Source organism: Macaca nemestrina, chromosome 4 (genome assembly GCF_043159975.1).
Source record: "Macaca nemestrina isolate mMacNem1 chromosome 4, mMacNem.hap1, whole genome shotgun sequence".
Classification (NCBI taxonomy): Eukaryota; Metazoa; Chordata; class Mammalia; order Primates; family Cercopithecidae; genus Macaca; species Macaca nemestrina.
This window is the reverse complement of record NC_092128.1, coordinates 88,907,417-88,924,880: the sequence shown is the minus strand read 5'-3', so window position 1 is coordinate 88,924,880 and position 17,464 is coordinate 88,907,417. Positions and strand designations below refer to the sequence as shown.

At 38.3% G+C, this 17,464-nt stretch overlaps 1 protein-coding gene across 9 annotated transcripts in view; it reads right to left on the bottom strand.

Annotated features, from left to right (window-relative positions):
• The window catches only part of LOC105475646 (histone deacetylase 9), a 919,991-nt gene that overhangs the window by 830,327 nt on the left and 72,200 nt on the right, over positions 1-17,464 (bottom strand). For 8 of the 9 annotated variants that reach the window (XM_071094019.1, XM_071094020.1, XM_071094022.1 and 5 more), the window contains one exon: positions 17,265-17,385. In XM_071094019.1, the coding sequence (XP_070950120.1) occupies positions 17,265-17,289 (25 nt within the window). In that variant the 5' untranslated portion in view covers positions 17,290-17,385. Of the gene's footprint in view, positions 1-17,264; positions 17,392-17,464 lie in introns of those variants that run through there. The other variant, XM_071094030.1, reaches the window with a different exon arrangement.

Here is a 17,464-nt window from a genome sequence, read left to right as displayed (position 1 = left end):
TCCTACTGATACCTTCATTTAAGCCCAGTGAAACTGATTTCGGACTTCTGGCTTCTGGAACTGTGAAAAAATACATTTCCTTTGTTTTAGGCCACGAAGTGTGTGGCAATTTGTTACAGCAGCCACAGGAAACTAATACAAGATAGAAAACTGACACCCAGAGAGATAAAGTAACTTGTTCTCAGAGGCCCAAAGTTAGTTAGGGCAGATGGGGGTTTCTAATAGGTATTTCTTGGCTCCTTCTGGTATTCTTATTCTTTCCAATTTACTCTGCTACCTGCCACATGTTATACAGCCCATTGAGTTCTGACACTCTTTGTATTGTACCAAATACAACCTCTTGTATGGCCACAGGAGGGAAACCGTAAAATGATCAATCTCTCATACTCATCAATCTTATCAGTGACATGGCTGATTTGGGAAAAAAAAAAAAAAACAACTAAGAAAATCACTTGACAAAAATGACAAGACAAGGTTGCTAGTACAAGGTCCAGAAAGATACACAGAGCAAATATTTTCATTGCACCATATGCAATGAATTTACAACAGCAAATGTCCATAGGTTAAGAGTGTGTGTGTGTGTGTGTGTGTGTGTGTGTGTGTGTGTGGTTGGGAGGGCTGCTCAGAAGAAATGCTGTCATGACAAACCGTGTAGAAACACACCAAAAGATGAAGCAAGGCAACTAATGCGCTCACTACTGGGGGTGGGATAAAGTAGGGAGCTGACATGTAATTTGAAAAGGATGGCATAATTCTACGTGCTCAAAAGTGAGCAAACCTACAGACAGAGACAAATCTGGAAATTGTGACAGAGCTGGGAGATAATGGCTTTAGGCCTCAATCTCATGAGTGTGGAAAGCCTTATAGACATGAGATTTTTGTGACATTCAAAAAAGGATAGTTACAGGTCATGGTTGAGAGAAAAAAAGCACGAATTTATGAGTGATCATTCTAAATGAATATGTGATACTTTACTATCTCTTTTACAATTACACCTTTTATGATACCAACATAACCAATTCATGACATATTTTCCAAATGAGGAATCTGGGACAAAGGGAGATTTACTAAATAAAAGATAGATGACAGGTGTTTCCAGAGCTGTGTTTAAGTCCTTGGGCTTTTACTAATAACTTCAAATATGCATTTGTGTAATTTCTCATTAATAGATAAACAGATAAGGTAATAAAATATTCAAAGCAAAGACATATGGGTTTATTTAGACCCAATGAATGTGAACACCATTTTTCCTTAGGAGAGGGAGGGTAGTGCATGGAAAGAAATATAAGGGAGGCAGAAGCAAAAAGACCAAAGCGTCTTCATCCTCATATAGTGGTTAAGAACATAGAACCCCAACAGGATATAAACATTTCCTTAATGATCCTTCAGTTATAATAAGCAAAATAAACAGTCAAACCTTAACACGTCCCTCCTCCCCTAGGACCTCAGTTTTACCTTGTAGTTTAAGAACTAGTCACTCATTTGGACTGGTGCAAGTCCCTATGGATTCAGAGTTTGCAATCAACTAATGCGTTATGGTGTCATTGTCAGTGGACGATATCCCACAGGAGGCTAGACTATTGCATCATTCAGGGTAAAGACATACTTGTTATGTGTGTGACAAACAAAAGCCTACCCAAGGCAGTTCCTCAGAGAGCTCTGAATGAAAGACATCAGTGCTTGTCTGCTCCACATCTGTTCTTTCCATAATCTTTAGAAAAATGAGCTTCCTGGGCAAATATGAAAGGAGCTCCATTTGACCAGATATATTCCAAAGTAAGAGATCCTGTTCTCCATCAAATGCCATACCACAACACTGTCAAATAATGAAGCCAAAAACACATCTTTAATGGAGACACACAGAAAGTTTAAGATCCTAATTTAATCTTTATAAAGACTTGAACCATTTACATTAAAATATTTATTAGTCCATCACTTTAAATAAGAGGAATTGAAAATGTATACAGAATGAAAAGTCACAAATTTTAGGCCGGCCATTTTCCTTTCTATGTATTTTACTGAACGTTCTCAGAAACGTAGTATATTAAAAAGTTACTGCTAATTATACAGTATGCAAAACTGTATCAATTTTTTAAAGTATAAAGAATGTTGGATCAATGAATTCTAAACTAACTTAAAACAATTTCCTGCTTAACCACAATTAAAAATCCTTTTACTCTTTCCACTATTCTTAACTACAGTACACATTTGTTTTGGGGAGAGAGGTGGTTTATAAGCATTGAAACAGGGAGAAGTTCAAGTTACTAAAAGAAAAAAGAGTGTTAGGTCTGCTTCCACCACTGTGCTAGCTGAAGGAGAGCCAAACTTAGTGACTTCCCCACATTTAGAGAACTCAATATGAAACCACAAGTCTTGCAAACAACGACTACCCTATTGCAATGTTTGTTGTTCAATGAATAGACAAGCCACCTTAGAAAGAGAGGGACCGGGGGCAGTGCTCACGCCTGTAATCCCAGCACTTTGGGAGCCCAAGGCGTGCAGATTGCCTGAGGTCAGAAGTTCGAGACCAGTCTAACCAACATAGTGAAACCCTGTCTCTACTAAAAATACAAAAAAAAAAATTAGCCAGCGTGGTGGCGTGTGCCTGTAATCCCAGCTACTCAGGAGGCTCAGGCAGGCGAATTGCTTGGATTAGGGAGGTGGAGGTTGCAGTGAGCCAAGATGGTGCCACTGCACTCCAGCCTGGGTGACAGAGTGAGACTCCATCCGAAATGGGAAAGGAAAGGAAAAGGAAAAGGAAAAAGGGAAAAAGGAAAAGGGAAAGAGAAAGGAAAGGAAAGGAAAAGGAGAAAAGAGAAAAGAAAAAATTCAGAGGATATCACTAGAGGTGTAAAGAACCAAAAGTCAACAAATGAGTAAGCAAAAAAAAAGGGACATGATTCATGACACATATGAAGCAGTTTGGTTTTGCTCAGGTATATTCAACTACTTCCCTCCTCCCCAATTCCACACCCCCAGCACCACTATAATCAGCCTCCTCACAAAGTGCCCTTTATTCTTCATTTATTTGGCTCCTTTTGTGTGCTAGGCAGTATATTATTTAACTAAGAGAGCAACCAGAAATACAGCTGCCAACTGCTTCACTCTATATACCCCCAGAAAAGGTACTTAGATGTTCCTTGCCCTCAAAAAGGGCAGCCTATTAGAGAAGACAACCCCAGTACTAAGAGATAAGTTCCAGAATTGAGAGAGGTGACAAATGTCAGTAGTTCCAGAATTGAGAGAGGTAACAAATGTCAGCGTCACCCAGGAAGGCCTCACAGAAGAATGAAGTAGGAGCTGGGTGTTGAAGGTAAGTAAACAGGGTACTCCCAGTGGTGAGGAAGGCTCATTCAAAGGCCTCCAAGCAGGAAAATTGGACCTGGGGAAGGCAAGCAGCTCCACGTGTTGAACGGAGTGAGGTTCATTGAGGAGAAAATTAAGATAAGCCTGAAAAAGGTACGGGTCCTTGTATACCTTAAATAGATGTGATAGAGAGCCACTGACATTTCCTATGCAGGGCAGTGACTATATCAGAGTTAGGCTGAAAAAAGATTAATCACACCATAGACAACAGACTTGCTCTCAGGAAGCTCACACACAGATCCATCCGTCTTCAAGCAACCTCACAGAATTTAAATGTAGGTACTAACAGGGTGTACTCAATTTCCCTTCATTTCCCTTCTTCCTCATGTATTTCATTTTCCAAAACTTACTTATATAGACCCCAAATCTTTTCTGGAGTTAGGCAGAATAAAAGAAAAAGAAAGAAAGAAAACTAAGAAAGGTAGGAAGGCAGATGGGTAGGCGGATTATCAGTTCTCCCAACAGAAGGGAAAATGAACTCTACTTTGACATACTTTATTGAAAATCAAAGACTCGATAGTGTACATTACCTAACACCAGTTATGTTATGTATTACTTTTCCGCTTTCTATAATTGGTTTCCTGCATTTTTCTGCTAATTTCTAGGTTCTATCATTGATACACCATGACCTGTTAAAACCTGTCTTTCAATTTGCTGTTTCACTTTAAACATAAAGCCAAAGTAAGATACATCCAACTCTTCTTTAATAAAAAAGGAAGCACAGTAATGTAGACACAAGGATAAAAATACATTAAAAAAACATAAAAGTTACCCAAACATGATGAAATAATCAGTACACCAAACCCCCATGACACACAGTTTACCTATATAACAAACCTGCACATGTACCTCTGAACCTAAAATAAATTTTTTTTAAAATTACCCAAACAGAATTTTCATAGCTATATACTTTTATTTTCTAAGAGTTTAAAAAAATATCTCTAATTATAATAATTTTTAATACAACATACAATGACAGGAGATAGAACTTTTGGAAGATCTAGTTCACAATCACTGGGTTAATAACTTATTTTACAGAACGTATACCCGAAACGATAGTAACGTATCCCAAAATTTACATGTCCATGAACCACCAGGCAAATATTTGGAATTCCAGTGACAAACCAAACAAGTAACTATAATGACTTGCAATATTCCTTTCTTATCAGATAGAGATTTCAAAAAGAGAGGTTCAAGATAACAGTCTGGCTTTTCCCATTTGTACAGCAGTCCTGGATCTTCAGAAAGCACTGGAAATCTCAAGACCAGAAAAACACAGGGAAAGAAATCAAGCAGCCTTTCCAGTAACAGCAGACCAAGAAGACGTTGCCAGCTTTTATTAAACATGTTTACATTCCTAGAGAGTCCAAAACTCATGACTAGTTTTTCTCATTAATAATTTGTCATTTCGACATTTCTTTCTGAAGAACAATTTCTTTTGAGAGTTAAAGATAAAAGGTGAGTGCTTGGTCATACACCACTATGATTATCTGCCCTCTCACAGAACTCACAGAATTCCAAAGGAGGCAGAATTAGTATGGCAAATTCCAACACCAAAGGAAAAATCCCCAACTCACCCACAGCACTTTCCAGTGGAACTACAGTACTGGTATGAAGAGAACATTTTCTTGGACATTAAGAGCCTGGGAGAAAAGGTTAAATATGCAATCATATGTGAGGAGCAACCATCTATCATAAGCAGCAAGAGACTTATATAATCAAGTGCCAGGAAGTTATTGTAAAAAAAAAGGGGGGGGGGTTAAAAATAATTTTACAGACTACCTCAAAGCTTATCAATTTCCTATAAATCAATACAAGATTTTTTAAAAGCTCACCGATAATATGGTCATGAATCTTTCGTTTGGATGTTAAAGCAACTCCAAAGCAACACAAATCAACACACAGGCATGCATTATAAAACTTATGGATCTGTCCATTCCAAGATGGCTGAATAAGAACAGCTCCAAGCTGCAGCTCCCAGCGTGATCGACGCAGAAGACTGGTGATTTCTGCATTTCCAACTGAGGTACCTGGTTCATCTCACAGGGACTGATTGGACAGTGGGTGCAGCCCACGGAGGGTGAGCTGAAGCAAGGCAGGGCATCACCTCACAAAGTGCAAGGGGTCAGGGGATTTCCTTTTCCTAGCCAAGGGAAGCCGTGACAGATGGTACCTGGAAAAACGGGACACCCGCTCCCCCAACCACCAAATACTGTGCTTTTGCAACAGTCTTAGCAAACGGCACACCAGATGATTATATCCCATGCCTGGCTTGGTGGGTCACATGCCCACGGAGCCTTGCTCACTGATAGTGCAGCAGTCTGAGATTGACCTGCAAGGCAGCAGCCTGGCAGCAGGGAGGGATGTCTGCCACTGCTGAGGCTTGAGTAGGTAAACAAAGTGGCCAGGAAGCTTGAACTGGGTGGGGCCCACCACAGTTCAGAAAGGCCTGCTGCCTCTGTAGACCCCACCTCTGGGAGCAGGCCATAGCTGAACAAAAGGCAGCAGAAACTTCTGCAGACTTAAACATACCTTTCTGACACCTCTGAAGACAGTAGTTCTCCCAAAATGGTGTTTGAGCTTGGAGACCAGACAGACTGCCTCCTCAAGTGGGCCCCTGGCCCCCATGTAGCCTAACTGGGAGACACCTCCCAACAGGAGCCAATTGACACCTCATACAGGTGGGTGCCCCTCTGGGATGAAGTTCCCAGAGGAAGGATCAGGCAGCAATATTTGCTGTTCTGCAATATTTGCTGTTCTGCAGCCTCCGCTGGTGATACCCAGGCAAACAGGGTCTGGAGAGGATCTCCAGCAATCTCCAACAGACCTGCAACTGAGGTTCCTGACTGTTAGAAGGAAAACTAACAAACAGAAAGGAATAGCATCAACATCAACAGAAAGGACATCCACACCAAAACCCCATCTGTAGGTCACCAACATCAAAGACCAAAGGTAGATAAAACCACAAAGATGGGGAGAAACCAGAGCAGGAAAGCTGAAAATTCTAAAAACCAGAGTGCCTCTTCTCCTCCAGAGGACTGCAGCTCCTTGCCAGCAATAGAACAAAGCTGGATGGAGAATGACTTTAACGAGCTGACAGAAGCAGGCTTCAGAAGATCAGTAATAACAAACTTCTCTGAGCTAAAGGAGGATGTTCAAACCCATTGCAAGGAAGCTAAAAACCGTGAAAAAACATCCAAATTAACAAAGTTAACAAGGATATCCAGGACTTGAACTCAGCTCTGCACCAAGCAGATCTAATAGACAGCTACAGGACTCTCCACCCCAAATCAAAAGAATATACATTCTTCTCAGCACCACATCACACTTATTCCAAAACTGACCACATACTTGGAAGTAAAGCACTCCTCAGCAAATGTAAAAGAACAGAAATCACAACAACTGTCTCTCAAACCACAGTGCAATCGAACTAGAATTCAGGATTAAGAAACTCAATCAAAACCGCTCAACTACATGGAAACTGAACAACCTGCTCCTGAATGACTACAGGGGAAATAACGAAATGAAGGCAGAAATAAAGATGTTCTTTGAAACCAATGAGAATGAAGACACAACGTACCAGAATCTCTGGGACACACTTAAAGCAGTGTGTAGAGGGAAATTTGTAGCACTAAATGCTCACAAGAGAAAGGAGGAAAGATCTAAAATTGAGACCCTAATATCACAATTAAATGAACTAGAGAAGCAAGAGCAAATAAATTCAAAAGCTAGCAGAAGGCAAGAAAAAACTAAGATCAGAGCAGAACTGAAGGAGATAGAGACATAAAAAACTCTTCAAAAAAACCAGTGAATCCAGGAGCTGGTTTTTTGAAAAGATCAACAAAATTGGTAGACCGCCAGCAAGACTAATAAGGAATAAAGAAGAAAAGAAAGAAGAATCAAATAGACACAATAAAAAAGTGATTAAAGGGATATCACCATCAATCCCACAGAACTACCATGAGAGAATACTATAAACACCTCTATGCAAATAAACTAGAAAATCTAGAAGAAATGGATAAATTCCTAGACACATACACCCTCCCAAGACTAAACCAGGAAGAAGCTGAGTCTCTGAATAGACCAATAACAGGCTCTAAAATTGAGGGAATAATAGCCTAACAACCAAAAAGAGTCCAGGACCAGATGGACTCACAGCCAAATTCTACCAGAGGTACAAAGAGAAACTGGTACCATTCCCTCTGAAACTATTTCAATCAACAGAAAAAGAGGAAAACCTCCCTAACTCATTTTATGAAGCAAGCATCATCCTAATACCAAAACCTGGCAAAGACACAACAAAAAAAGAGAATTTTAGACCAATATCCCTGATAAACATCGATGCAAAAATCCTCAATAAAATACTGGCAAACCGAATCCAGCAGCACGTCAAAAAAACTTATCCACAATGAACAAGTTGGCTTCATCCCTGGAATGCAAGGCTGGTTCAACATACACAAATCAATAAACATAATCCATCACATGAACAGAACCAATGACAAAAATCACATGGTTATCTCAATAGATGCAGAAAAGGCCTTCGACAAAATTCAACAGCACTTTATGCCAAAAACTCTCAATAAACTAGGTATTGATGGAACGTATCTCAAAATAGTAAGAGCCATTTATGACAAAGCCACAGCCAATATCATACTGAATGGGCAAAAACTGGAAGCATTCCCTTTGAAGACTGGCACAAGACAGGGATGCCCTCTTTCACCGCTCCTATTCAGCATAGTGTTGGAAGTTGGCCAGGGCAATCAGGCAAGACAAAGAAATAAAGGGTATTCAATTAGGAAAAGAGGAAGTCAAATTGTCCCTGTTTGCAGATGACATGATTGTATATTTAGAAAACACTGTTGTCTCAGCCCAAAATCTCCTTAAGCTGACAAGCAACTTCAGCAAAGTCTCAGGATACAAAATCAATGTGCAAAAATCACAAGCATTCCTAGACACCAATAACAGACAAACAGAAAGCCAAATCATCAGTGAACTCCCATTCACAATTGCTACTAAGAGAATAAAACACCTAGGAATACAACTTACAATGGATGTGAAGGACCTCTTCAAGGAGAACTACAAACCACTGCTCAATGAAATAAAAGACGACACAAACAAATTAAAGAATCTTCCATGCTCATGGGTAGGAAGAATCAATACTGTGAAAATGGCCATACTGCCCAAGGTAATTTATATATTTAATGCCATCCCCATCAAGCTACCAATGACTTTCTTCACAGAATTGGAAGAAACTACTTTAAAGTTTATATGGAAACAAAAAAGAGCCCACATTGCCAAGACAATCCTAAGCAAAAAGAACAAAGCTGGAGGCATCATGCTACCTGACTTCAAACTATACTACAAGGCTACAGTAACCAAAACAGCATGGTACTGGTACCAAAACAGATATATAGACCAATGGAACAGAATAGAGGCCTCAGAAATAACACCACACATCTACAACCATCTGATCTTTGACAAATCTGACAAAAATAAGCAATAGGGAAAGGATTCCCTATTTAATAAATGGTGCTGGGAAAACTGGTTTGCCATATGTAGACAGCTGAAAACTGGATCCCTTCCTTACACCTTATACAAAAATTAACTCAGATGAATTAAAGACTTAAATGATAGACCTAAAACCATAGATGAAAACCTAGGCAATACCATTCAGGACATAGGCATGAGCAAGGACTTCATGACTAAAACAAAACACCAAAAGCAATGGCAACAAAAGCCAAAATAGACAAATGGGAGCTAATTAAACTAAAGAGCTTCTGCACAGCAAAGGAAACTATCATCAGAGTGAACAGGCAACCTACAGAATGGGAGAAAATGTTTGCAATCTACGCATCTGACAAAGGGCTAATATCCAGAATCTACAAAGAACTTAAACAAATTTACAAGAGAAAACCAATCCCATCAAAAAGTGGGCAAAGTAAATGAACAGCCACTTCTCAAAAGAAGACACTGATGCAGCCAAGAGACACATGAAAAAATGCTCATCATCACTGGTCATCAGAGAAATGCAAATCAAAACCACAGTGAGATACCATCTCACACCCTTTAGAATGGTGATATTAAAAAATCAGGAAACAACAGATGCTGGAGAGGATGTGGAGAAATAGGAACGCTTTTACACTGTTGGTGGGAGTGTAAACTAGTTCAACCATTGTGGAAGACAGTGTGGCAATTCCTCAGGGATCTAGAACTAGAAATACCATTTGACCTAGCAATCCCATTACTGGATATATACCCACAGGATTATAAATCATGCTACTATAAAGACACATGCACACGTATGTTTATTGCGACACTATTCACAATAGCAAAGACTTGGAACCAACCTAAATGTCCATCAATGATAGACTGGATAAAGAAAATGTGTCACATACACACCATGGAATACTATGAGCCATTTAAAAAGATGAGTTCCTTTGCAGGGACATGGATGAAGCTGGAAATCATCATTCTGAGCAAACTATCACAAGGACAGAAAACCAGACACCACATGTTCTCACTCCTAGGTGGGAACTGATCAATGAGAACACTTGGACACAGGGCAGGGAACATCACACACTGGGGCCTGTCATTGGGTTGGGGACAGAGGGAGGAATAGCATTAGGAGAAATACTTAATGTAAATGATGAGTTAATGGGTACAGCAAACCAACATGGCACATGTATACCTGTGTTAACAAACCTGCACATTGTATACATGTACCCTAGAACTTAAAGTATAATTTTTAAAAAAATGAAAAAAGAAAAACTTATGGATCATAACTGCAAGGAAACGTATGGTAAAATTCATAACCATGCCTCACCCACTGGAAACTCAAAATTCTGTAAATCTACAGAATAAAGACAGAAGAACCAAGAAAATAAGGGGGGTGCAGTGGATAAGGAGACAATTAAAATGCAATTACAGTTTGTAAGAAAAACAAGTACATCTATTTGGTTCATAAAAAATACTTTTGCAGGCTGCGTGCAGTGGCACATACCTGTAATTCCAGCACTTTGGGAGGCAGAGACAGGTGGATCACCTGAGGTCAGGAGTTCAAAACCAACCTGAGCAACATGGTGAAACCCCGTCCCTACTAAATACAAAAAATGAGCCAGGCATGGTGCCTCATGCCTGTAATCCCAGCTACTTGGGAGGCTGAGGCAGAAGAATTGCTTGAACCCAGGAGGCGGAGGTTGCAGTGAGCCGAGATCACGCCATTGCACTGCAGCCTGGGCAACAAGAACAAAACTCCATTTAAAACACACACACACACACACAACACACACACACACAAGACTTTTGCACCTCCCAAACTTGTGATCTTTTAACAATTTTATTTAACATAGTTCTTAGCTTTCTAACCCTACAACAAGTTAGAGGCAATAAATTATAAGTGGAGAAAACTGCTATACGTTGACATTCTCAAAATATGACAAAAATTAAGAAATATGCAGAAAACCACAGAAAGTAAAGCCTTTGGGGGATATTTAGTGTAAAAGTACAGGTTACATGGCTCCACATACCTTTGTATTCCCCTACGGTTAATATAGTACTGCAACACAAGCACACGTGCACCACACATGTATACACACACACACACACACAGAGTTTTTGTACTCTTAAGAATAAACTCCAATCTATACAGAAAAAAAATCTTCTATAAAGGTTTCATATGATGCTATAAACAAAGGGCTGTACATGTGTATTTGCAGAGGTAGCAAGATTTTGCTTATAGGGCTGAAGAAAATATATAGTCTAGCATTGTTTCCTAATTGTGTTCATGAAAAGATCAGTGTAAAACAAGTATTTATCAACCGCTGTATATTTGAACTAGATTTTCATCATAATACTTAAAACAACAGAGGTGTTGAAAAACATGACCCCAAAATGCAATAAAGAACAAATGTAAGAATTGTAAGTATCAAGTTTAAAGTACTTTTTCCTCAGCATATGTGCAATTATAATTTCAGATAAATTGACATTATTTTTAAATGCTAATTAAGGAAATATAATATTCAGCATACATTTTACTCCCATTTTCTGCAGAGTTCCCACTAACAGGAACTTGAATTTTGTAACAGCTACACTGGGCATTATTCCGCATGATTCATAAAGAAAGGCTTAGGCAACTCTTAGAAAATGTAGGTAAGCTGATCTGCCCTGATTTTAATGTGTTTCAATCTCTTTAAAGGAAACTTACTTAACTTCTTAATGACTGGTTAAATCAAAAGCGCATTATAAAATACTCCACCTCTTGGTAAGCAATACCAAATTTGCAGTCCTAGGTATAAAATTTTAAGACAAATGTAGAGAGAGCCCAGCTGTTCACCAAACCTGTCTCCTCCTCTTCCTGGAGTACTGCTAGACTACATTTCCCAGCCTCCTTTGTGGTTAAGTATGGCCATGTGGCTAAATTCCACTCAATGAAGTGTGAACAAAAGTGATGTACCTTTGGAAACTTCCCACACTCAATGCACTTCTTCCATTTCCCTCCCATCAGCTTGATGTGGAGACGCACACTGACCTTAGAATACATGAACTGAAGAAGCACAAACCAGTTAGAAGCTGTCTGAGGCAAAGGGTAGCTATTAGAAAAAGAGCAGCTCGCTACTCAGGAAAACCCTTTTAGTCTTTATATGAATGAGAAATAACCTTGTTTTCTGTTTAGCCTATATTATGGAGGTTGTTTGTAGTGTTACAATAATGAAAATTATATGTTAAATTATCCACCAAAATTAATTGTGAAAAGCAAATGTAAGAACAAATAAATGTGCAAAACGAATTTATACTGAACATTTTCAGAAAAGGTTTATGTCTCACTTATTAAAGCACTGTCCTTCAAAAACTAGAGAATGAATAAAATGCTTTACTTGGTTTGTTTCAAACTTGAATATCAGATTGAGAAGTTTTGACTTACAAATAGCGAAAGAATGAATCACTTAATTGTGAAGTTAAAGTAGTAAAAAAAAAAAAAAATTCCAAAACAATAGTTAATAACTTTAACATACAGTGTTTCCTGTTAACACCATACCCTGTGATTAACTTCTGCTACAACAAACATCAAAAAACTAATTTGCTTTATTATCCTGGAATATTTTTCTTGAATATTACTTGAAATAGATAATTGGCCAGTGGCCTGAAAATATTTCAGTTATATAGAGCTACTTGTCATGGGATTTGACCTGTATTTCATTAAAAAGCTAAGTGATCATACTCATCTAGGGAAGCCATAACCTATTTGATTTGCCCTAAGACTCTATTTCATTTAACATTCATTTTTTATGGTAACACACTATGAACAAACTGAAGAAAAATACCCACTTGGACATTATGATATTTGTTTGTAGCTTTGTCCTGGTTTTAGTTTCCTACTTAATGACTAAATAGCACCACAGTGGGTAATGCGCTGCAGTAAAAGTGGTGAATCATTAAAGAGTTCGTAAATTTTAAAAACAGGGGCAGGCCTTCTGGGTCCCATATGCTTCTAAAAAACCCGATGTTGTGCTGTATTAATTGAACCATGAAGCTTTTATTAGTCCTCTTTAAAAATGCTTGCAGAGAAGCTTTTATTAATGCGTGCCCCCAAATTGTTTATACTACTTAGCATTTCCATAACAATTTATATTTCAAAGAACTTTTTGATCATTAGTTACATCTACTCTACATTTCTATAGAGGAATTCAGCTGTTTAGCAAAACAGAGGCATGAAGATAAATCTCTTACCTAATTTTTGCCCAAGACTTGCCAATAAGAAAATGAATAGAATATGAGAAAATGAACATAATATGAGGAAATGAACAGAATATGAGATCCTGCTATAAACCTTTCACTTCTATAAACAGCTTGGTCCTCTCACTCCATATGAGTAGAGTAGTTGTTGTAAGTATTCCCACAATGGTGAAAAGAGAGATGAGCTAGCTTTATACACGGGGCTTTGAAAACTAATGTTATAGGACTTTGCAACACATCTCTGGCCACTCTGCCTTCCAAACTTACCTAGAAGCCCACAAGGCCAGAACACTGCACAATTCTAAGGGCAACAGGCACATTGTGTTCTATGCTTGGAAAATGCCTTTGGATGCATTTTCATCAAAATTAATTACAAAAATTAGATTCCATCAAATTTAAAAATCATCCTGGAATCATGTTAGGGTGGATGTAGCCCAATTTATTTTAAAATGTTCAGGCTGAAATCAGGTTTTCTATAATCTTGAGATCAGACTAAAAATCTGCTCTGGGTTAAAATACGCTTAAACTTCTTTTGAGGAAAATCAAGGCACTCCATAAAAATTTCTTTGGTCCATCCATCTCCCCATAAAAATGAGATGGCTTATATAGAAGCAAAGCCACTAGAATGTTCCCCTCAAATTATTGCCTTCTCTAGGTTTCCACAGTGGTAGTTTTCTTTCCTTTTTTTTTTTTTTTTTTTTTTTTGGAGACAGGGTCTTGCTCTGTGGTCCAGGCTAGATTGCAGTGCAGTGGCATCATCATGGCTCACTCACTGCAGCCTTGACCTCCTGGGCTCAAGCAATCCTCCCACCTCAGTCTCCTAAGTAGCTGGGACTACAGGCATGCACCACCATGCCAAGCAATTTTTTCAAAACTTTTTTGTAGAGATATGGTCTCACCATGTTGCCCAGGCTAGTCTCAAACTCCTGGGCTCAAGCAATCTTCCCACCTAGGCCTCTCAAACTGCTGGGATTACAGGAATGAGCTACTGCACCTAGCCAGTGTTAGCTTTTTATTTATCTATCATCAGAGAACAAAAAAACTAAATTATCATAGTTTTGCTCACAAGAGAGACACTTACTTGAGACAGGACTTAATGATGTATTTTTTTTGTATTTATGGTCTCCAAATATGAAACACTAGTGCTGTTGAATGGACTAACAGCATTTCTACACTTTGCCAAGTCATAGTAAAGAGCAAGATACATTCTACAATCCAGTGTCCTTCCCCCAGGTTACCACACGATACTCTTCCAGGGAGGAGTCTGGAAATCTGTATTTTTAACAAGTCTCAGGAGATTTTTACTATCTGACACGTTTGGAAAATGCTAGATAAGATGAGTCCTAAAGTCCTTCTTTCTGAGATTTGGCAATTATGATAAAAAATTACATTACTAGAAATAGTATCCATACTGCTGTACAAAGGAAATAAATTTCTGGTCCTAAATTTATTAAAATACGACACTGAATGGACCAAAGCTATTAATATTTCTGTCTCTCCCACGAAAGGGTGCTGTCCATAAGGGTAGAAACTATGTTTTAGTGCTCATTGTGTCCCTATTGGGTAACACACTGGCTGGCACAAGTAAGATGCTTAATAAGTTTTGAATGAAGAGCTCAACTGCAGCAGCTAGCTGCCACACTTATCCAGATAGTCTTTCCTCCATTCAGGATCCTCAGTGCCCAAAAGCAATACCCAATGCTCTAACTTTGAACATAACTGGGCAGCAAAATTAAAATAAAAACTAGTAAATTTTATACACAAAAATCAGCACTTATTGTTTGACTGAATACATGATTAAGACGGTGGCATTTTGTACTTCATATCAATCACATTTGAATATGGATGGAGAACTTTTCTAAGAATGATGTTAACGCATGGGAAAAATAAGAATTCAAACTATACCAGAACCAATTTTGAAGACAAACATACTCAGTCTGAAACATGGACTATTAAAGAATTTCTGGAACTACTGAAGTGAGTCTATTTTCCTTTCTGGTGCACAATAACTCCTTAGAGCCATTTGTGGAACAAAAGCAAAATAAATGGATGGTGATTGCATAAGACCAATTTAATTCTCTTTTTAGATAGTGGGAAAAAAGATGTAAGAAAAACATATTTTTTTCTAAATCAAACAATCAGGTTATTTCTCACCAGTGGAATATATATGGCACCATAAGATGCAGGCTAATAACAGGAGAAGAATTTTTTTTTTTTATGTTTGTGGCAGGAACATTTTCCTTTATCTATGCAAAGTGCATTTCAGGTCTCTGATCATAGTTATTTACTTGCAATAAATAGAGAAACTCCTACCCACCTGCCACATTTACTATCACTTTCCTCAACTTCAGATTTCATTCATAAAAACTTCCCAAACAGAGTTGATGGAGACCTCTGTATAACGTTATTGTCAACACAGCAGAATTATTTATAAGAAAAAGGTACACAAGGAAATTTTAGTGACCCTAAAGTCAAGTAAGTTTCACTCAATGTCTTATTTATCCATTACCTTTTCTCTCCTCATAAATGAACAATCATCATGACTGGCAAGAATTTCCTCATCAAAATAGCAGCTTCAAGTAAGATTTTCATTTTATAAAATCAATATTCTTGGGGAGCAGGGTATACCAACATCCACTGCCAAATATTATCACAAGAAAAAAAAACTGACCATAGTGGTTCTAAATTAATGCCTCTTTTAAACACTCCAATTTGGAAACACTGAATTTTTGTACAAATAAATATATGTAATATTTAAAATGCAATATACACCTATATAAGGTAAATGTTATTTTAAGTTCATTCCAATAGTAAGAATAATAGTACTAGACTACAATTGTAATAAGCAACGCAGCTCACAGAACACACTTCAACAAGGTTGTCTGTAGAGGATGGTGGAGGATGGGATGAGAAACAGGCAGAAGAAGCTAAACCAGTGATTCCCAAAGTGTGGTCCCCAAGCAGCAACAGCATTGCCAGCGGAGCCTGTAAAAATCACAATTTCTGGGCCCCACTCCAGACTTACAAAATCAAAAACTATGAGAATAGGGCTTGCTTTAACAAACTCTCCAAGTGATGTCAATGTATGCTAAAGTTTGAGAATCACTAGGCAATAAAGACTCAGAGATAACGGGCATAAGTAACTGTCATCTGCTTAACCAAGTGACAAGCCAATTATCAAACATGGTTGTGACTAAAGACTCAGGGATTTCTTGACTACACCATGTAGAATCAAGTTCCAAATTCAGCATACAGGTTGGCAGCCTGTTGGGGATATGGGGAAAGGCTGATGAAACAGTAGAATTCCCAAACAGCTAACGTGGGTGTGGCAATCCAGGGAATGAAAATCTTGGCAAAAGTTTTCTCCCTTATATGCCCCAAATATGACAGTACATAAGCTTCAATTTAGAGAGTTGAATAACCCAAGAATATGAATATGCTAAAGAATCTATAAAGAAAGAAATGTTCCTATAAGTATCCAAGCAGAAAATTCTTGTAAAACTTGTCTGTTACTAGTATGTGGTATCTGACCCTACTTCATCATTCCTAAAACTTGGATTGTGTTTGTTCCAAAAATGACAGCCTGTTCCTGGAGGAATGGGTGTTGGCTGTGCTGATCACAGCACTACATGAGCAGCACACATCACTCTGGAACAGGAGGAAGCAGGTGCTGAGATTATAATTAAATATGTATATAGGAAACAGGAGTGGCAGCAAAGAAGGGTGGGGAGGAAAAATATCCTTCCTGTGTGTCAAAGAGATGGAGGTGGAGTCAACCCACAAGCTGACTCCCAAAGCTCCACAGTATAATTTAAAAGCATACAGACACATGTTAGGTCAGAAAGATTACGGGTGCAAAATGGATTCCTACATAATATTTCATATTCATAACTTCATAAAGTTCAATCTGAATGTTACCTTGGAAGCAGAAGAATTAAAGTCCCATGCTCAGACTAAAATGCAAATCAAATCAGTTGTCCAGGAAGCAAACTGGGTGAAGCAATAGAGAATTAGCTATCAAATGCAAAATTCAAAATTTGTTACATTAAGCAATCTTTGTTCAAAAAAAAAAGTTCCTTCATAAATTAAATTACTCAGTTTGAAACAACATAAAGCAACATCTTTCATTAAAGTCTATTAACAGTGTAAGAAGCAACCAGACTGACCAGGCTGTACAGGTGAGCTCATCATGAGAATCGGAGGGACTGCTAAGACTAGAATACAGATTCACAGTCTTTGTCGTTCAACTGCTGACGATGGTCCAAGAGAGATTGGCAGAGGAGAAACCTAGAACATAAGAAAAATGCAACGTTTAAGATACAAGCTATGTCAAGTCACACTGAAAAAGAAACACAGAGAACTGGCC